Below are 15,599 nucleotides of genomic sequence, written 5' to 3' on the forward strand. Positions count from 1 at the left end.
CACCAGCACCCATTGCATCCTGGTCCTGCCCTGTGGAATGGCACAGAAATGAAATCTCAGAAGAAAACTTTAACTCAATTAATTTTTATTAATAACTAGGAGTGGCAGAAATACAATGCTCCCTTTTCATGGCCGGTCAAAGATGAAACTGATTACGCTTTGGAGGGTGCGGTTTGAAGTTTTCCTCAGTCTTGACCTACCTCATGTTTTGTCCCTAACCAAGGGAGGCGCACTAGTCCGCATATATAGAGACTGCGCTCCTCCTGGAAAAGTCAAACCCGTTCTGCACCATGGGGAAGAGGCAGCCCAGGGCAGCAGCAGCTGCTCCCAACTGTGAGCTAAGTAAGTGGGCACTAGCGGCAGGAACGCTGGCCAGCCGAGCATACTTGGAAGCTGACAAACAGCCCCAGCCCTTTTCTTTTCTAGATGCAACGGAGGGTCCCAGAGGATAGGTTCTGGGCCAGAGGGTACTCTGGAACTAACGCTTGCGTTTTCTCTTTCAGGAGACCATTCTGTATGGGAAGCAGCTGCCCTTGCCAGGGTGTGGAAGTTTGTTTGGCTTTTTCTTCTTGTCCCCAGTTTGCTTTTTGCTGTTATCCTATTTTTTAATTCCCGTTTTTGGTGGGTTTACGCTTTCTTCCTATCTCTGTTCTTACCAAATAATGAACATTTCTCCCGGCAGTTTCTACATGAAGAAAACAGCGCTGCCATCTCTACTGTTGTAGCCAATAGGGGAAAACGGAAAAAAGAGTTTTTGGTGGCTCTTAAGAACTTCGTGGCAAGTTGGGGGACCTGTCAGGCCATTTGTTTTCTCCCCCACTTCGTCGCCTACAGAGGACTGAGGTGTGAGGCTGGGGATGGAGCGGGACGGCTTTGGGGCAGGCAGGATAGAGTGTGGGGAGAAGACTCAGCTGTGTGGGACGGAGAACAACTCACTGAGAGGCTTGGGAGGAGGACAACCGATGCGGCCCAACTGGCTCCGCTGCTCCAATTTCGCGGTTCCTCCCAGACGTGGGGTGTTCTTGCCGCATCGTTGGACACCTGCTGTGGTCCAAGAAGCCAGAAGAAAAGGGACTACCATGGTGCCTTATTATCGGTTGTAGCTCTATCTCGTGGTCATCATCTCTTAGGAGGAAACGGGCTTGTGGTTGCCAAAACAGCGATGGCGGGAACTATGTCAAAATGTTTATGTCCCTAGCATTCCCGGGCTGGGAGTTGCCACCGTGAGGAACGCGGTAGGTTTGAATGGCTGGGCTGGAGCTGGGCCACGCCTCCGGCTCGGACACGCCCCAACTAGGCCTCGCCCCTAGGCCAGCATGGGTGGGCGGAGCCTTCGCTTCCAGTCCGCCGGCCACGCAGTCCCTCAGCTGCAGGAGTCCAGCCAATCAGGAAGCGGGGCTCCCGTCCTGCAGTCCAATCGTGGGAGGGCAGGAGGTCGACCTGCTAGGCGCTGGTTTCTGGGATATGGAGGCGCCGGCGCGGCGTGTCAGGTGGTGGCTGAGCCGGTAAGCCGAGGTGCTGGTGGGGGTCAGGGGTTACGGCGTTCCGCTTTGTGCGAGCCGGCGGGCGGGCGAGCGAGAGGGCACGGCGGGCGGCCTGCGGGGACGGGGCGTCGGCGAGGCCGGCGGAGAGTCCGTATCCCGAGGAGACGCGGAGGGCTCCGGGGTCGGCACAGGCTCCGGTGGTCACGGGCCTGGGTCTGTCCCCGCGACCTGGGATGGCAGCCCACCGCTCCTCCCCCGGCCGGCCCGACGGAGGCGTCCCCGGGTTAGGGGTGCACATTGCGGGAGCGACGTGGAGCCTGAGGTCGGTGACGCAGTCTCCTCCCGGAGCCCGGGATCCGGCCTCCTGCAGCGCAGCACCCTGCCAGCCCTGCCTGCCGAAGGCCTCAAGCCTCAGGATTGAGTGCAGCCGGGGTCCTTGCGCCTTCCCGGCCTCATTCAGGGACACCTTGCACGCAATGGATGCGCCCCTTCTCGGCGGCTTCCTAGGCCCGGTACTTTCAAAGCTCGCGTGTTTGATATTACTCCTTTGCAGTCTTTGTCCATGTCGGTTCTCTGGTGCAGGACTTCATTGATACATCGGACTGTTCGGAAGGGCATCCTCAGGACAGAAGTTGAGCTTCCTCTGTGTAATACTGAGACACTCCGTTGTCCTTTTCGCTTCAACGATGTCATTCAGGCATCAAGAGCAAACATATGGAGGGAGAGCTGGCCAGGGCCCATGGGCTTCTAGGAGCTTCTTTCTGTGTGACCCGTGGGGAAACCACGGGAAGCTGTCCACCTTGTCCACCGTGGCATCTCCATCACTTCTTGGCTGTGTTGATGTTTTGTTCAGGCCGCTTAGGCTTTTTTCTGTTCCACACACTTAAAGTGTGGTTGATGGCGGGATCTTAACAGGTTGTTGGTATTAAATTAGTTAATACATGCAAAGCAAAGTCCAGTCCCCTGCCACCAAGTGTTTTTATTATTGCCTGCTCGTGCCTGCTGTTTCCTAAGGCTTTGACCTTCTCAGGAGTCTTTGCTTGGAATCCCTTGGGCTGTTGCCAGAGATTGCCCAGGCCAGTGCTTTGCAGCCATATTATTAGTCAGAAATTGCAGTTAATTACAGGTGAAGACAGGCTCTGTGCGGACAGTTTCTTCTTAATCCTTGTCTTTTCTTTCTGAGATTAGATCTTGCTATATAGACCAAGTCGGCCTCCAACTTGCAGAGATCCTTCTGCCTCTGTGCTGCGTTTACAACTCAGGCTTGCCTTCTGCTTAGTGTATATCAAATGAGTTTGGAAAGTAACATTCTACCCTATTTTCTGTAGTAGCTGTGTTGGTAAATATAGCCTTGAGATTGCACTGATCTTTTTTTTTTTATATTAGATATTTCATCCTCAGTCTTGCTTGGGTTAAGAGTTTATTTTGGACACATATCTAAAAGGCAGTGACTACAGCACACATGGTTTCTCACGTTTCCGGAAAGCCTGTGGGACGCAGAAGGGGAATTCCTGAGCATCCTGGCAGCACCTCTTGTTGAGGAATAGGGAAGCTGGATGGGAACCCAAGATTCTGCTCTGAGGAAAGCAGTGGCTCCTTGGGTTACTCAGCAGAGCGGGGGGAGCAGCTTTGGTTCAGTGAAAATTGTATCCACAAAGTAGCATCTTTTTTCTGTTTGACTTTGCAGCCAAGAGCCTGGCTAGGCGCTCTTTTGTCAGCCTTCATTTTCTGATATGCAAGTATGTTTGTATGAGCCTTAAAATCCCTCTTAATTCCTCTTGTTGTTGGAGACCCCAGGAGTTCAGCAGAAGCTGCTGTTCTTAGCAACATTGTTAGGAGCCAATCACTAATTGAGAAACTCTGTTTTTGGAAAAGCACAGTTTACAAAGCTTGCTCCATTTGCAGCAGTGCAGGTGGCCTAAGTTTACTTGCTCATCTGTTTTGAAACAGTTTAATACTTCTTTAGGTTGAAATATGTTCAAATTTGTATGTCACAGAAGAGAAGGCCACAAGTTAATTATTAAAATTTTATCAGGTTCCAAAGAGCAGAAGGAAGCATGTAAGGCTGAAGAATATTTTATTATCTGTTTGTCTGAGTTGACACATTATTTTTCTTCTACAAAAAGAAGGTAAATGTTGAAGGTAATACCTGTTAGGGTAAATGGGTTGGATGTGATGGAGAAAAATTATATAAACAAGTGGCAAAAAAGATTTGGGCAGTAACTTTGGGTGACGAGAGGTAGATTTCTTCTTTTCTTTTCTTCCCTAAGAGAGGGCCTTTGAACTTGTTCACAGGCTGGAGGTGTCAGGCCAGGTGACCAGATCCCCCCCCCCCCACGGGAAACTGCTGTAAAGCTGTGGTTAGAAGGAAGTTTGCAGGAAGCTTACTCTGTCAGAGGTGGAGGAACAAAGAAAGGCCAGGGTAGGGGAGGGCAAAGTAAACTGCGTGGTCCAGAGAGCAGTCAGGATGGTGAACCCTCAAGCAGAGAAAAGGAGTTGTTGTCCTGAGTGTGAGTGTGTACTGGCCTGCCTTCCCCATGTACACAGGAGTGCAGCTGCCCACTGAGGCTAGATGTGTCGGATCGCCAGGAGCTGGAGTTCCAGACAGTTTTGTAAGCCAGTTGACATAGGTGCTGGGATTGAACTTGGATCTTCTGGAAGAGCAATGAGTGCTCTTAACCCCCAAGCCATCTCCAGCCTCAGGCCGTATTTCTAAAGTCATGGTTGATAAATACTTTTGTCTAACAGATCAGTACTTGACAGCTGGGCCACATTTTTCTGTGTTCTTATCTTCTTTGACACCCAAGCAGGCAGCTTCATTATCAACTGTATTCCTCTCCCCAGATCTGTCTCTCCTCCCCTCTCCTCCCCTCTTCTCCCTCCTCTTCTTCCTTCCCTTCTCTGACTATGTGTGTACACTTGTGTGTGTTCAGACAGGATCTGGTGGTCTAGCTTAGTCTGGCTTGAAACTTCTCCTAGACTGGCCTGGAATGTAGCCTCCCACTTCAGCATTCTGAAACCTGGGGTTACCAGTGTGAATCAGTCACCACGCTAGGTTTTCCTTTTCCTGCCTTGTAATGTTTGTCTGTTTGAGAGAGAGTCTTTCTTTGTGTCTTGGAACTCACCACGTAGGCCACACTGGGCTGGAACTCACAGGGCCTGCCTATGCCTCCCTCAAGTGAGTGCTGAGTGCTGGGATTAAAGCCTGTGTGAAGCTGCCACTTCCCCACCCCACCCCGCATCCAAGTAGGTTTTTCTGTCAATCTCAAAGACAGAACTGAAAAGTCAAACTGAGGTGAGAGGCAGCATGCTGGGTGTTGAGCTGAAATTATAGTTCTTGAATAAGACAAGTAGGAGGAGAGATGATAACTATGGCATTTGAAGTTGCAAAATGACTGTCTCAAGTAGTGTCTCCATGACCATTGTGTCAGCGAGAGCCAGTCCTGATTCAGGTATAGTAGCTTTGTGTAATAGGAGCACTGTTTGTATTTTATGATCTGGGTGTCTTGGCTTTATAGTAGAACCCAGGTGAGTAGGGTGTATTATAGTTGTAAGGTCTTTTTTTTTTTTTTTTTTTTTTTTTGCTTATTTGTTTTTGGTTTTTTGAGACAGGGTTTCTTTGTGTAGCCCTGGCTGTCCTGGAACTTGCTCTGTAGACCATGCTGGCATTAAACTCAGAGACCTAAGTGCTGAGACTAAAGGTGTGGATGTCCGCCGCCCCCAGTCCCTGTCCCCTACACACACACACACACACACACACACACACACACACACGCCAGCAAGACTTGGAATCTTTGTGCTTTCCTCCTTTGGTCCCATTCACCTTTCTGAGATATAATCTTACTAAGCAGCTTCAAGCTGGCCTTGAACTTGTGACTCACAGGCCTCAGCCTCCAAATGTTGTTACAGGCCTTTATTTTCTTCTGAGTACATTAAAGCCAGAGAGATAGCGCCAGGCCAATTTTCAAAGTCCTTGAGGTAGAAGGATAGAATTGACCTTCAAGTTGTCTTCTGACCTACACAAATGCCCATGTGCATCTACCACCACCACACACACACACACACACACACACACACACACACACATACAAACACACACACACAACACACACACACACACACACACACACACACACTGTGTCTCTGGAACTTACAGTGTCAGAGGAGGTGGCTTTGCTGTTTCCCCATAGCATCCCTGTTGTTGAGTTACGGAATCTATTACTTCCTTGCAGACACTGTTTTTGGTTGCTTTTATTTTTTTATTTTTAATTTTGGTTTTATGAGACAGGGTTTCTCTGTATTGTTTTGGAGGCTGCCTCTGCCTCCCCAGTGCTGGGATTAAAGGCGTGCGCCATTGGTTGCTTTTATGTACATTCTAGTTTCTGATCTTTGATTTTATTGAAATGGAAGGTAGGAAGGAAAAAAGAGGCTTGGGAGATGGGGAGATTTAGACTGTATACAGACAATTCCCTCTTCCTAGTGTGGGGGTGTGGGTGATAAAACTTTCTTCTCTGTACCTTAAAATTAGTGAAATGGCTATGAATACCTTTACCTCCTACTAGGGACAAATATAAGAAACCATTGTTTTAAGCTCAAGCCTTTTTTCAATATAAGAAAAAATAGCTTGTTAGAATTATACATGTATTTAGTATTTCATACTTTATTTTATTTCTTTTTTAAGATTTATTTATTATGCATACAGCATTCTGTCTGCATATATACCAAGTGAATTGTCAAATTTTTTTTCCTGCATGCATGTCTGTGTGATGGTGTTGGGTCTGTGTGATGGTTGAGTTACAGCTGCTATGTGGGTGCTGGGAATTGAACCTGGGTCCTCTGGAAGATCAGCCATTGCTGAGCTACCTCTCTAGCCCTGTTATTTTGTCGTCCTCCCCCTTTTGGTTTTTTGAGACAGGATTTCTCTGTATTGCTTTGGAGGTTGTCCTAGAACTCGATCTGTAGACCAGGCTGGCGTGATCCATCAATGCCTGGCTTATTTTTCTTTTCTTTCTTTTTTTTTTTTTAAGCTAAGATACTACTGTGTGACCCTAGCTGAGCTGGGTCTTGCTAGGTAGACCAGGCTGGCCTTAAGCCTAGCAGTCCTCTTGCCTCTGCTTAGGGAATGCTGGGATTACAGGTGTGCATCACCACACCTGACCATGTGTGACTTTTAAGGTAATCAAATTTTCTTATTAAAGTAGCAGAAGAATTGCAAGGAGAACACCAGGGAGTAGATATTCTTACCATCTCAGAAGACAAGCTAGTGCTAGGCAGTGGACTCTTGAAGGGTACTCAGTGGATGGCATACCCCAGAGTTAGAGTCAGAAGTGACTCTGGAAAGAGGATGACTATTCCTTGTATTTGAGAGGAAAATCATTTCACAATTTGAACCACTATGTGGACACTAAGACAGAGGGACGAGTAGGTTAAGCTTTAGGCTGTCAGTGCCTGCCCGCTAGACAGTGTAGAGCTGACTGTCCACTCGGGGCTTCTATCAGATAGTTTGGCAGAATGTCCCCAGTGAGCGGCTCTCTGAAAGGATTAAGTAAGGCCTGGCGTTGTATGTCTGTCGCTGGAGCACCTGGGTTTGAGCCTCATTACTACATATAACAATAATATAAGTGTCTGGTGAAACATTTTTATTGCCAAAAAAGATGTAAATGAGCTCAGTGCTTACTTCCATTTGACCTGCTTTTTGCTTTCCTACTGCCTCTCTCTCCCTCCCTCTCTTCTTCCCTTTCTGGCCTGGAATTTGCTGTGTAGCTGAGGCTGGTTTTGAGTTCATAATCTTCCTGCCTCCACTTTCCAAGTACTAGGATTATAAGTGTGAACCACCAAACTTGGCTCCCAACTGCCTTTTCTTTTTTCCCTTAAACAACATTATTCCTTTATTTGTTTATTTATTTGTATGTGTGTGTGTGTGAGAGAGAGAGAGACAGAGAGGCAGAGGGAGAGAGACAGCGAGAATGAGAACATGGAAACTTGCAGGAATCAATTCCATTTTGTTTTCCCACTGTCCACCATATGGGTCATGAGGATGGAATTCAGGTAGCCTTAGCGGCAAGTACTTTTATCAGCTGAGCCACCTCACTGGCTCTCAACCAGGCACCCCCCCACACACACACACACTGGATTTCTTTGTGTAGCTTTGGCTGTCTTGGAATTCACTCTGTAGATCAGGCTGGCCTCAAATTCAGAGACCTGCCTGCCTCTGCTCCCTCCACCCCAAGTGCTGGCATTAAAGGCTCACACCACCACTGCCCAGCTAACAAATTTTATTTTATTAATTTTTTATGTGCATTGGTATTTTGCCCGTATGTATGAGGTTGTTGGATCCCCTGAAACCGGAGTTAAGAAAGCTGTGAGTTACTGCTGGGAACTGAACTCAACTCCTTTGGAAGAGCAGCTGGCACTCTTAACCACTGAGCCATCTCTGCAGCCCTCCTGTCTGTGTTCTAAGTCTGCATCTTCTCCTTGATGCAGCGGGATGACTGGAACAAGGTGGCTAATCTTCATGGGGCTTCGATCCTCCACAGTACCAAGTGTGTCCCTTCCCTTTCTGTCCTCCGTCCTAGTGGATCCTGCAGGCAGTGTAAACAGTGGGACTTGTGGCTTGGTTACTAAAAGCTGTCATGAGTAAATTGTAGAATCTGTTCTCTTTTGAGTGGGTACATTCTTGAAACGCCAGAAATGACCAGATGCTTTGCGTTTTGTTGGCTTTCTCTGTATTAATATAGGAATATCTTAGAATGCTGCTAGTAACTTCAAAACTTTAACCCCACGGGGCTGAAGTGTGACCATTGCTTCAAGTTCCAGGTCAGCATTGGCTTCAGTGTCTCAAAAGAACTAAAAACACAAAACAAAATGTATTCTAAAATGTTAACAATTGCCGGGTGTTGGTGGTGCACGCCTTTATTCCCAGAACTGGGGAGGCAGAGACAGGAGGAGCTCTGTGAGTTCTGGTAGACAGAGTGAGTTCCAGGACAGCCTTCAAAACAATACAGAGAAACCCTGTCTTGAAAAACCAAAAAAAAAAAAAAAAAAAAAAAAAAAGTTTACAATTTAATTACTTGCCTACTTGTATTACATAAAAATATACAATTACATCAATTGTTTGCTTTTTATTCTATTTTTTAAGTTTAGTGTGTGTGTATGTGGTTGGCACATTGAGTGTGGGGAGGTCAGAGGACACTTGTAGGAGTGGGGAGTTGATCTTTTCCCATGTGGGCTCTGGGGGATTGAACTCAGATCACCAGTCTTGGCAGCAAACACTTTTACCAACTGAGCCATCTTAATGGCCCACTTTCCTTTTAAAAACCTGATTTGGATTTTAAGAAATCTCTTTCAAGTGCATTACCTACACTGAGTTTTCTTAAACAGGAAATCAGCCCTTATTATGCAAGCAATCTGATTTAGTCAGTCTGGGTGACAGTTCTCAGAACTGAACAGAGAATACTCCTCATATCATGTGACCCAAAGCTCACCAAGGCACGGCTTGAAGTTTGCTGGTTCCTCATGGCCCACGTTCCTTTTCTTGTGAGAGCTCAGAGCCTGATCTGATGTGTAGTTTCTCATTTCGTATGTGTAGGATAACTGGATGTCTTGCCTTACTCACATAGAAAGACAAAGTTAAAAGGACACCAGGTCCTGGCTGTGATTGGAGCCCAGGGGAGTGGTCAGATGTGTGACTGCCCTCAGATGAGGCCACTGTCAGTGGATGGAAGAGACTGGATTGATGTGTGCTAATTGTCTGTGGGCTGAGTGGAGAGACGGGGCTAGTTGTCTGTTGCAGGAGAATGCTTGACCCTGGTGACTATTGAGAGAAAGGCAGTGTTTCTTAAATTAACCAGTGATGGTGTGTATTATACCCAGAAGACAGGTGAAACCCAGAGACCCCTTTTGGGTCTAGATGATAGAATCTAATAAGGTAGGATATGTTGGTTCATAAACAATATCCAGAAAATAAAGTGGAGGGCTATTCAGATAGGAGTGGTCTACTGGATAAGAGGAGAAAAATTGCTTCAGCATGGGAGGAGGCTCTCTTCGCTTTTCAGTTGGTAAGCACTTTGGGGATCTATGGGAGGGGGTGCCAAAGGTAACTTTCTCAATATATATTTGGAATCAAGTGAGACAACAATTACATAGTAAGTAGGCCCAGAATTGAAAAGTTGAGCCTTTTAGGGCAGAGAGGTGGCTCTAGAAAATAAAGGCACCTGTTGCCAAGCCTACAGATCTGAGTTCCATCCAGGGACCCACGTCGTGGAAGAAGAGAGCTAACTTCTGAGAGTTATGTGGGACCTATGCCCCCTCCCTGAAAACAATGTTTAAAAAAAGTTCAGCCTTTGAGGTGAGGCCCAGGTGCCGGTTTCAATGTGCCAGGGCTCCCCAGCTATGGCTAGGCCTTCAGTTCAGCGTGTTAGTGCTCCCCAGGCCCCAGCTGTGCCTCGATATGCCATTGGCGCCCAGAGAAGCACGGCTTCCCACAGATGTGGCCCAGTCTGCTGGTGCCTCAGCATTCTTGAAGTCCCCAGGTCAGGCTAGCCTGTGGCTGACTAACTTCTCCCCATTTTCAGAACAAGACTGGAACTTTCTTTAGTTTTCCCTCTGGGGAATACTGGCCCTCCATTTGAAAGGCACCTTCTAAGCCCTTCCAGAAAACTGAATCATGAGTTTACACTGTCAGAAGGGCCAGAGAGATCCAGGTTTCTGTCCTTTATTTCTATTCATTTTTGTGATTATACAGCTACTGCTGATCTTGATTTCCCTTTTCTGCGTCCATTTTCTAAATTTTGTTATTGCAAACCTGGTTACCTTCTGTTCTTTAAAAGTTGTGAATTTTGAAGGAGATTATGCTGGTGTTAGATATTTGGGTTAATGTTGAGGCTATTTTGGATTAATTTGGGCTAATAATAGGTTACTATTGAGGCAAAGACTTGCTGACTGGCAGTCTGTTACTGCATATTAAAACACATTTGGTAGGAGCTAGCTGTGGTGGCGCATGCCTTTAATCCCAGCAGAGGCAGGTGGATCTCTGAGTTTGAAGCTAGCCTGGTCTACAAAATGAGTTCCAGGACAGCCAGGGCTATTATACAGAGAAACTCTGTCTCAAAAAACCAAAACAACAATAACAACAGAAACCAAACAGATTTGTTGGCTGATTCGTCTGCTGTGCATACAGAGGGACCCACGTGAGTTTGAAACCCATGAGAACCAAGTGTGGTTCTGGTGCTGTCTGGACCCCTAGCACCAAGGCAATACACACATGGAGGCTCCTTGGGGCTTGCTAGGGCCCAGTCTTGCCATCCTCCTGGCCTCACCTTTTATTGTTTTTGTTAATGTCTCTTAATACTGTTCTGAAAGCTGTGATTATCTTCAGGGTTAGCTAACTGAGTAGAGGGATTGTTCTTTTCATACAAGGGTTCCGTCATACAGTGACAACGTGTCAGTTCTGTTCTTGTTAATCCTTCACCTTTCTGTTCTCTTGTAGAATCCTATTCTAAGAACACAGGCACTCAGGGGTCTACCATGGTGCTGGATCCTGAAGAAAAGATGCCAGATGGTAACTTATAGCTTCGTGTCATTATCTACATGGGATTGGGTTTTAGTCAGTGACAAGCCGTCCCTGTCCTTGTTATCTGTCCTAAGAAATCCAATCAGCAGTCTCATCTGGTGAGGGCTATGAATGAAATGAATTTATGGTTATAGAATTCTGCTTCATATCTTATTTCTAATTGCCAGCTGAGTCATGACTAGCTAGTTTGATTTCTAGAATAGTAATGCTTGCAAGGACAGTGTCATTCCCAGACTTGGCATTGACCTCCAATGTATCCGCTATATCTGCCAGTGTTTCAGATGTGTACAGAGCAGGAACACACAGGGACCTGTCTGAATCTGAGCTCCTCCTCTAGATTTGCCACTGCTTTCTGCTTAGTGAAAATGGTGGGGACCAAGAAAAATCAGAGCTCTGATTTTTTTTAGTTGGTTGTAGGGATTTATGGCAAAGAGAAGAAAGCCATGTGATGCCTGCAGCTCAGTGGACTTTGTATGTTTCTGTGGACTAGCCCTTTTCTGCTAGGCCTTACCCCCTGCATTTAAGATTAGCTGTAAAATGCAGACTTCAGGGAAACACTGCTCTTGGGCCTCTATGAATCCTGCTGTCACAAGGATGCTAGCACCATGATCACTGACCCTTCAGACCATGCCTAGGCCTTAGTCAGGACTCCCAGACTTCCTGCTTAGATGTTTCCTTTAGTGTCAGATGTTGTCAGAACTCTGGCAGGGTTTTCCAGTTCTCTCTTCTGTGGTGTGAGTCTGATGGAGCTATGGTAACCAAGAGTGATTCTTAGAGTAAGTCCTGCGGGATGATGGGATGGGAGGATGTCCTAGTTGACTATCTTACTTTCTTCTAAAAATGAGGATCCAGGGAGGACACAAAATTGGGGGAGGTAGGGCGTGGATCTGAGAGGAGTTAAGGGTGTAAGTAGGGTAAGGGATGAATATGATCAGAATTCATTTAAGGAATTCTCAAAGGAGTAATAAGATATACGCTAAACTGAGCCAAGACTGAGAGCTATTGGAGGCCTTTGAACTCCTCTTTCTATCCTTTGAGATGGGGTCTGGCTGTGTAGTCTCAGTCTTCTCTTAGCTTCCAACAGTTAGGGTTGCAGGCTTGTACCACGCCAGCTTGTGCACATATTACCCTGTAAAAACACTTAGTTTATTGGGCTGGGGATGTAGCTCAGTTTTAGAGTACTTGCCTCACATGTATGAAGCCCTGGGTTCAGTCCTCAGAACTACATAAAACCAGCTATGGTGGCATGTGGCTGTGATCCAGGCACTTGGGAGGTGGATGCAAGAGGACCCAGTTCAGCGTCATTTTGAACTTGACACAAACAGAGTCAACTTGGCACAAACCAGCCTAGGCTACATGAGACCCTGTCTCTAAATAAATATGCATGTTTATTTTAAAATGTAGATTAAATAAACTATTTAGGATAAAGGCAGGCTGGTCTCTTGTGCATGCAGGAGTAAGATAAATTGATTTTGGGTCTAAAGCTGTTGCTCAGTGATGGGTGAGTGCATATCAGACGAGGGTTAGTTCTCCATCAGGGGAAAAGCTTTGATTGCAGCATGACTGAGAATGCCCATCAATGGACTTTGTTACATTAACACAGATGGCGCTTCTGGAGACCACAGAGACTCTGCCAGTCTTAGCACTATCAATCCTGCCTATAGTAACTCTTCCCTCCCACAATCCACTGGGGACTCAGAGGAGCCCTTCACCACCTACTTTGATGAGAAGATCCCCATTCCTGAAGAGGAGGTAAGTGATAGTTCCTCGCAGGGCAATCTATGTCCTGGGGAAAGCCTTCAAGGGAAGATCTGCCAGCCACCTGTAGCTCAACAACCTCGGGTCTCATTTTAGCAGCTAGTTTTTGACATCGCCAGGATAAATAAGCCTCTGGGAAAGATACTAAGTGGTATTAGTGAGCATTTTTGTAATGTATGCAACTGTGGGTTTTGTGTTTTCCTTTTTTTTTTTTTTTTTTCTTTTTCTTTTGAGACAGGGTTTCCCTGTGTAGCTTTGGAGGCTGTCCTGGAACTAGCATTTATATACCAGGCTGGTCTCAAACTCACAAAGATCCGCCTGTCTCTACCTCCCAAGTGCTGGAACTAAAGGTGTGCACCACCACTGCCCGGCTGTGTTTTCCTTTTTCAAACATGACTCTGCTCTTGTGTGGGAGCAGGTGAGCATAAGGTATCATGTTTCTTTAGTTTAGAACGAGTGACTGCTGGTGGAGAGCAGGTAAAGGAGAGGCTGTCACTGAGAGAAGCGGCCATCGTGTTGGTAAAAAGCAGATGAGCTGGATGTGGAGCACATGCCCTGCCCATCCTGACCCAGGCCTTTGGTGATGCTCCCTGACATGTGGCAGAATAGTGGAGACATTAGAACAGGTGACGCTCAGGCTGCTTTTCCTTTCTCTTTTACAGTACTCTTGTTTTAGCTTTCGGAAACTCTGGGCATTCACGGGACCTGGCTTTCTTATGAGCATTGCCTACCTGGATCCAGGAAACATCGAATCTGACTTGCAGTCTGGAGCAGTGGCTGGATTTAAGGTGAGCATTCAGTTTTACCCCACCTATTGTTATTACTGTCATTTTTTCCTTGCTGAGCATGGCCTCGGACCTTGCCATGCTGTCCTCATCTTTTTGAGCACTCATTACACTTTACCCCTTTTTCCTGCCTTTTTCCTGCTCTTGTTGAGTAGACTTAGGCTCCACCTTCAGGTAGATTGACCCTTGAGCAGCCTAGGTTTAAACTGTGAATGCCTACTTACATGTAGGGTCTTTCTAGATTAGCAGCAACTTGTGAAAACCACAGATGAAGTGCATGGCTTAGAAATACTGAAAATTTAAAAGTTAGGTATGTTATATATGAAAAATATATATATAGATAGATAGATAATAATCCATTTTACTTATTTGTATAGCTGTCCTGGAACTCACTATGTAGACTAGGCTGGCCTCTGTCTTCCAAGTGCTAGAATTAAAGGTGTGTACCACCATGCTCAGCTCAGATAATAATCCATTTTATAATTTACTATCCCAGGATATATGAAGATCTACTGCATAAAGGTTAAAATATACCCCATCCTCTACACACACCTAGTTCATGGTGGAGCTGTTCTCAGTTGAGAGAAGTAAATGTAAGATGTGTTGTTAAGTCCTAGTCATATGCAGTCAGTTGTCATGTGTGCGTGCTTCTGTGTTAGCTCTCGTTGAGCTCATGTGTGATTGCTTACGATGCTGTGGGGCTGGTCACTTCTCTATGAGCAGTTTTTCTCTCAGTAAGTGATGCATTTCAATAAAAAGTGTTTCTTGGGTTTCACCACTTGTGTTATCCATGACAATTGCTGCTTGGCCTTTTGGCTACATTATGGGTATGACTTCTGATAAACAGGCTGTTAGTGAAGTTTTAGGGGATGAAATGTTATTCAAAAACTTTTTATTGCATTGCAGAGGAGTCTGAGGCTTGGTGTCTCTACCATCCTATCTTAGTTACTTTTCCAATGCTGTGACAAACACTATGTCAAGACAACTTATAAAACAAAACAAAGCAACTTTTCATTGGGCTTACAGTTTCAGAGGCTTTAGAGTCATGATGGTAGAGCAAAGGTGTGGGCAGTGGGAACAGCTGAGAGCACATCTTGATCCCCAAACAGGAAGCAGAGAGGACACTGGGAATAGCAGGAGACGTTTGAAGCCTCAAAACCAGGCCCTGTGACACACCTCCAAAAAGACCACACGTTCTAATCCTCCCCAAACATTTCCACCAACTGTATTCAAACTTATAAGCCCATGGCCATTTTCATTCAAACAACCACACTCCCTCATTGTTCCAGCATGCACACATCTTCATTGGCAGTGACACTTGCATGAAAAGTCCTTGCTATGTGGTCTCTTGGGTTTTGTTTGGTTTTGGTTTTGGCTGGCCCCAAATTCACAGAGATCCACCTACTTCTGCTTCCCAAGTGCTGGGATTAAAGGTGTGTGCCACCATTGCCTGGCATGGTCTCTGTGTTAGCCACATAATTTCCTTAGGGACACAATAGATGGGAAACTATGATCAGAAAGATGCCAGTTGCCTAGTGGTCATGTGTAGAAGCTGATACAAAGCTTGGAAGTAAATCCCTGACCTGGCTCTGCCCTGAGTGATCTGTTTCCAGTTAACATTCCCAAGCAACAAGGCAAAAAGCTGTTTAAGTCACCTAATGAGTGTTGGGGATGTTGTTCTCCTTAGTTGCTCTGGGTGCTCCTGTTGGCTACCATCGTGGGGTTGCTGCTCCAGCGCCTTGCAGCTAGACTTGGAGTGGTCACTGGCTTGCATCTCGCTGAAGTATGTCACCGTCAATATCCCAAGGTGAGTGGTGTGCTGTCCTGCTAGTCTGCTACCGTGCTGCAATCTGTGTGTCTGGTATTAGTGCTGGCCCCAGACTGGGTTGGGCCCATGGAGGAGCTGGTCAGTGACCCTGAAACTAGAAGTACCAAGGGGCTCTTAATGCTTCTTCTGCTCTCAGCCTTGGCCTCCTTCAGAATCTTAATATGAGACTCACT

The 15,599-nt window shown here is 46.3% G+C and overlaps 1 protein-coding gene across 3 annotated transcripts in view; it reads left to right on the forward strand.

The window, feature by feature from the left end:
- Window positions 1–242: 242 nt before the first annotated feature.
- Slc11a2 (solute carrier family 11 member 2) overlaps window positions 243–15,599 on the forward strand; it is a 34,962-nt gene continuing 19,605 nt past the window's right edge. The window contains exons 1-6 of one of the 3 annotated variants that reach the window (XM_040753809.1): window positions 267–342; window positions 683–843; window positions 10,972–11,043; window positions 12,659–12,807; window positions 13,476–13,601; window positions 15,286–15,405. In XM_040753809.1, coding sequence (XP_040609743.1) covers window positions 11,010–11,043; window positions 12,659–12,807; window positions 13,476–13,601; window positions 15,286–15,405 — 429 coding nt within the window. In that variant the 5' untranslated portion in view covers window positions 267–342; window positions 683–843; window positions 10,972–11,009. Of the gene's footprint in view, window positions 343–682; window positions 844–1,370; window positions 1,506–10,971; window positions 11,044–12,658; window positions 12,808–13,475; window positions 13,602–15,285; window positions 15,406–15,599 lie in introns of those variants that run through there. The other 2 variants (XM_040753808.1, XM_005067242.4) reach the window with 2 other exon arrangements.

This window comes from Mesocricetus auratus, unplaced genomic scaffold (assembly GCF_017639785.1).
Source record: "Mesocricetus auratus isolate SY011 unplaced genomic scaffold, BCM_Maur_2.0 Super-Scaffold_100010, whole genome shotgun sequence".
NCBI lineage: Eukaryota > Metazoa > Chordata > Mammalia > Rodentia > Cricetidae > Mesocricetus > Mesocricetus auratus.